The sequence below is a fragment of the Setaria italica genome, chromosome IX (assembly GCF_000263155.2).
Source record: "Setaria italica strain Yugu1 chromosome IX, Setaria_italica_v2.0, whole genome shotgun sequence".
Classification (NCBI taxonomy): Eukaryota; Viridiplantae; Streptophyta; class Magnoliopsida; order Poales; family Poaceae; genus Setaria; species Setaria italica.
In genome coordinates this window covers 12039772-12045672 of record NC_028458.1, presented here as the reverse complement: position 1 = coordinate 12045672, position 5901 = coordinate 12039772, and the positions used below count along the sequence as shown (strand labels likewise).

At 45.6% G+C, this 5901-nt stretch overlaps 1 protein-coding gene across 1 annotated transcript in view; it reads right to left on the bottom strand.

Annotated features, from left to right (window-relative positions):
- LOC101766240 (uncharacterized protein DDB_G0290685) overlaps positions 1-619 on the bottom strand; it is a 6613-nt gene extending 5994 nt beyond the window's left edge. The window contains exon 1 of the mRNA XM_012848945.2: positions 23-619. Within this exon, the coding sequence (XP_012704399.1) occupies positions 23-619 (597 nt within the window). The remainder of the gene's footprint in view (positions 1-22) is intronic.
- Between the last annotated feature and the right edge of the window lie 5282 nt (positions 620-5901).

The window sequence follows — 5901 nt, the reverse complement described above, 5'->3', positions numbered from 1 at the left end:
CATCTTCCATCCTATCTTGTGCCTTGGAATTTCTAGCAGTAGCCTTTGCTTCAATCATCTTCATACCCTCACCTTCTGTTGCCTTATCATGCTGATTATCCCCATTCTTTCCTTCCTTATCTTGACACGCATCTTCCTCAGCTTCAATATTGGCTTCATGCTGTGTGTGAACCATTTTTACATCTTGTGTGCCATCCATTTTCACATCCTTAGCTTCAATATTGGCTTCATGTTGTGTGTCAACCATTTTCACATCCTCCGCTTCAGTATTGGCTTCATGCTGTGTATCAACCATTTTAACATCCGCACCTTCAGTATTGACTTCATGTTGTGTGTCAATCATTTTAACATCTTCAGCGACCACCACATTAGCACAACCTGAATCACCTCCGTTCGAATCATCAGCCTCTACAATATTTGCGACCTCATCTGCTGCGCCCTCAGTTCCATTTTCACAGCCATTCTTCACTTCATCAGCATTGTTGCTAGTCACTGCTACTTCCCTGCTCTCCTCAGGCCCGAACTTCTCAGCATTATTATTCTTATCTGAAGCAGCAAATTCTCCATTCACTAATGGAGGTGGATCCTCTGTTGCCGGTGTTGGGTTTACCTCGGACATTCCGGTTGGCCACAATCTCTATCTGCTCCAGGAAAATGCAGAAAAAATGTCATAAAAGTAAGCATTGAAAGAAAAACATGCTGTTACATGTTAAAGGGGCAGCAAAGAAAAAAAAAGGGGGGGGGGTGGACTTTGAAGTTAACAAGAAAGTGTGTACAGGTTGAAATTCCAATAATGTTTAATACATAAGGGGCTCCAATAATACATACTGTAATACATAAGGAGTTCAAATAATGTACATTACATAAGCAGTATAAAGTTACAAGCAAGAACCCGTGCATTGTCATGGTTAACATGGAAGAATCCTAAATGTTTCCAAAATCATCAAAGAAAGCACAAAACCGGGAAGCACGAATCACACACCAGCATGGTTACCCAATAGGTATGTACGAATGCTAAAGATTACAACTTGATTACTTTCTATATATGACACAGAACGGCTAACCCTTGAGCAAGAACCAAACGTTGTGATGATCAACTACAAGGATCCTGGAAGCTTATATCACAACCACACTAAAACCCAGGAAGATCGCAGCTAAACTAACAAGCATTACAGAGATTCGGTACATGCAAGCTAGGGCTCCTTATCGGTGAAAGAAGAAACCAATCCAAGTACGGACGGATCCCCGGTCCAATCCACGCCTCCACGCCCCAGCCAATGAGGATTGGAGGAAGGGGATCACCGGGAGCAGAGCGCGTACTCGGCGGCGCGGCGACGGCTTTGTGGGCGGCGGAGGGTGTGGGTTCGACTGTTCGGCTTCGGCTGCGGAGGTTGGCCTTGCCTGCCAGGAAGGCCCCGAAGTCAGTGGCGGATTGCAGATTCAGATCGATATTTTTTCGTGCGAGGTGAGGTGAGTCAAATGCAGGTGGCGTGATGGCTGTTGGGGGAGCCAGCATTTACAAAGACTAAAAAAAAAATCCGGTACTGCTAGCGCCCGAACGTCCGGTCCGAGCCCCAGTGCCCGTGAACGGTGGGCTCCATATTAATTATTACCCAACCACCTACCGGCGCACATCGTCCTACCACCGGTCCTGTACTACTGCTTCATCCCTACCCTACACTAACATCACGCGGCTCATAGGGTAGAGATGATTGGTTGAAGGTTTGGAGAAGATGAAGATTTGAAGAAGATGATAATATGGAAAAATAGCTCATGCATAGTAAAAAATCACATCCGCAACATTATAAAATAATCTGTGCAATATCGAGAATATAAAAAAAACTCACCCACTGCCACACGTCAATGAAAACTTATTGAAAAAAAGCACATACGACATCCATAAACTGCAACCTTGAATATAGCATCACCATCTCCATCGATCCAGTTGAGTTGTACACGAAAATAGAGCTGGATCCAATTCTGAAACATTCGAATAAATCTATCAATCTATCGCAACAATTCATTTTGCTCTTCCAATATCCAGTAAAAAGCCAATGCAACATCAAGAAAATATTACCACAACAAATCGATTTACTCGTTGAAACATGTATGGATGCAAGTATGGATGGCATCACCATCTCCATCGATCCAGTTGAAACATCAGAACAAGATTACTGCAACATCAAATTCATTGAGCTGCAACATGAAAGCGTTGCCTTCACGAAGTCAGCCAGTGAGGAAGAAGGATACCCCCATGCAACACCAATTCCCACCTTAACATCCCAAATCAAACATTACAACATGCAAAATCAAATATTAAACATCACAAATCCTACGAAGAGCGGTAAGCAAAAAACATAATAGAAATCCTAAAAAAGTGAACAAAATCTGCAACAAGAGAAACGAACAATTGAAACAAATAAAATAAATATACGAAACATATATGAAACATATGGATTTTATCGTTGTCACATCCATCTTGAGCGGAAGAGTCAGATCGCCCATGATGGAAGCGGTGGGTGGGAGGCATCTGCGAGCGCCGCCACGGATGGCAACGAGGCAGCGCGGCGTGGGGAGGAGCTGCGAGGGGCAAGCACCACCGCCATGAGGCATCTGTGCGCGCCGCCATGGAGAGAGAGGGAGAGGTGAATGGGATAAGTGGTGTGGGGAGGAAGAGGGTAGATGTGTGGGCGTGGGCGGTAGGCCTGCGGGAGCGTCCGACGATTTGTGCTCGCGTCGAACGTGCGTAGTATTACAAAAAAATCTCTTGAATTGCGGCACCAACTCTTGAATTCCAAACCCTTTGTCATTTGAGCATCGCCGTGTATTTTCTCAAATATTTTACATGTGATAAATATCTAGCAAAGGTCTTCTCTGTGAGCTCTAATAAAATACCTCAAATATTTAACACATGAGAATCCAAAGATCATCTTTGCCAACTGTGTAATGACTGAAAATTTTGCGGGTGAATATTTTCCCGAGATGGGGTACCAACCATACGGCCGCATCTTCTCAAATATGGTCCAACAAAGATCATCTTTGCCAGCTGCATAGTTTTCTCAAAGGGAAAAGCTAAACCACACTTGAGCATTTTGCAAAGGCTGATTTTCTTTTGTGCTGCCATTCATCGGTGCCCTAAGCGTCTTCCTCAAGTCCATCAAATCTCCGACAAGCTATAGTTAGTGCTCCAGCTTTCGAGTTGGGGGTTTTCTCCTGTAAGGCGGCGGCCGGCGAGTTGGGCGGTGGTGGCGGGCGCGAGGGCAGCAAGTCGAGGTGGTGGTGGCGCGACCGGCCCGGGCGGTGGAGGACGTACAACCGGTTGGGCGATGCTAGGGCGGGGGCGTCACAGATCGCTAGGTTATGCGGCGGTGGTCGGGGGTGGCGGATCTAGCGGCGTGGGAGTCGCCGGAGACGGGGAAGAAGGACGAGGTAGAGCCGAGGGCATGGTGGAGACACTCACCGGAGTAGCAAAAACGGAGTGACAGAGGCACAGGCAACTCGTTGAGGCTGCTCGCCAGCGTCGGAGACGAAGCTTCCAAGCGGACGGAGGGGTGCCAAACGGATCAAGTTTGGCGGCAGCGCGCTCCTCTTAGCATAAAAAGAACGTTTAGCTGCTAGGGTTGATGGGAAGCTGAACATGAGCCGTTGATGTGATGGATGTGTGGCTCAAAATTCGAGTGCTAGATGGGCTAAAGATGGTCGAGTAAGGCATAGACAAGCCCTTTCTTAAATTGCGATATCAACCCTACAATACTTGACTAATGCTATGTATTTTCTAAAATATGCGATATCAATCCTACAATACTTGACTAATGCTATGTATTTTCTCAAATATTTTAGATGGAATATCTAGCAAAATCCATCTATAGCATCTTCTAGTGCCTCAAGCATCCTGCGCATAAATAACTAGCATAGATCCTTTTTGCTAGGTGAGTAATGTCTCAAATATTTTATGCTTGAAATTTTTCTCAAAATTCGGTACCAACCCTACACCATGCGACTGTAGCTACGTGTTATTTCAAAGCATGAATATCCAATAAATTCCTTTCTGCCAACTACGTGAATTTCTTAAAATACGTCAGTCCACGTACTTCTCAAATATTCTACCTATGATTGTCCAACAAAGATCCTCTTTTGCCAACTGTGTAATGTCTCAAATATTTTACGCATGAATATCCAACACGGATCTTTATTGCCAGCTGTGCAATGTCATAAATATTTTACGCATAAATATCCAGCAAATATCAACCTTATTGGTTGTCACTTAACCTTTCGTGAGCATTTGATGCTCATCTGTGACAACTCTTTAAAATTGTCAAATTTCATGTGGCAATGTGCAGCTAAAGTTATAAAAACAACAGTTGTATGTTGGTGGCATCCCTTCCAGGAGCACTTCACATCTGTATTTTCGGCATGATTTACTAATATTACCAAATTTCATGTGGCAATTCGCGTTGCAAAAAGTGATGAGTATAATACCAGTTTGTTGCTAACTCCTTTCGCACGCCTATGATGCTTGTACATATGGTAAACTTCGCACGGCAACTTTTAAGGAAAAGTTGTGGTATGGCTGCAATTGTTGCTATCCCTTTTTATGTGGGGGTTTTGACACTTGTATGTAGAATAACCTCCATATGACAATGTGCATGAAAAAAGTAGTAACAGTGGTTTCCAATTGGTGCTAGCTGATTTTGACATTTGCGTATCTATGTGATTGTCAACTACTACATTGCATTTTGTGCGGGGAAAGTTATGCACATTGGGTCAATTAAGATTTGCTAGAAAGAAAATTTCTTAGCTTTCTAACAAGTTGATTTAGTGATATTACGCATAATGCATGAAAAAAGAGATAGACTATAACTTGATTTGATTTATTAACTTGGGTAAAAAATGATATGGTTCTAACCAAAACCCAAAAACTTTTTTTTTACAATTACAAATAAGTCACACGTTGTATTTTCCAACTTACTAGTTAATTAGGATGGTATGTAACTTAAATAGTTACGCATATAAGAGACTATACGCGAGTACGCATATAAGAGACTATACACGAGTACGCGACAGGGAAACAAGTCAAATCGCATCACTCTAGTTCATGTGGAGGGAAGACATTTATACGCCGTAAAAGTGTCATTAGTTGCTGACAAACATCAACATCATCACCAGGGGCGGATCCAGGGCCCGGGCTGCCCGGGCTGCAGCCCGGGGCGAGACCATGGAGTCCCTTTAACCTATGTGCTGTTTAGCCTAACAAAATGAGGCTTAGGAGACAAAATTAGACTATTTTAGGTGTGATTCAACAGCTCAGCCCGGGGCGCAGCCCCGTTCTGGATCCGCCCCTGATCATCACGGACACAATTTGAAAAAAAAATTCCTGTGATATGTTATAGGGTGGGAAATTTTCCATGGTTAAAAGTTAAAACCATCGCAACGCACGGATCGCAGAGCCACGTTGAGAACGGACGTTGCTCCTCCAGTCGTCTCGTCCTCGACTTCACACGGGAGAGGAGGCCGAGAGGCAGTCCACCGTATACGCCTCCACCGTCGGGGAGGCGGCAGCTGGAACCCGCCTCAGCTCAGCATCCAGAAGGCGTACTAGTACGTGGCTACCCTTGCGCTCCTGCTGCCTGTACTACCTGTACGGTTGCACAGCCATCCATGGGGGTGGGAATTGGAAACCGCGGCGCGGCGCGGCGCACGCAGGAACACGATCCGCTCAGCTCCGCTCCGTTTCCCTCCACCCACCCACCTCTCTCGCACCGTTCGAAATTTGAAAACGGGGGTGCGAGGGCCCCGGGCCTTTTTCGGCGGCTTTCCCATCCACCTACGGCCGGGATCCTCCTGCCGCGCCGCGCGGACGGCCTGGATGCGCCGCGGCGCCTCGGTCGCCGCGCCGCCCAA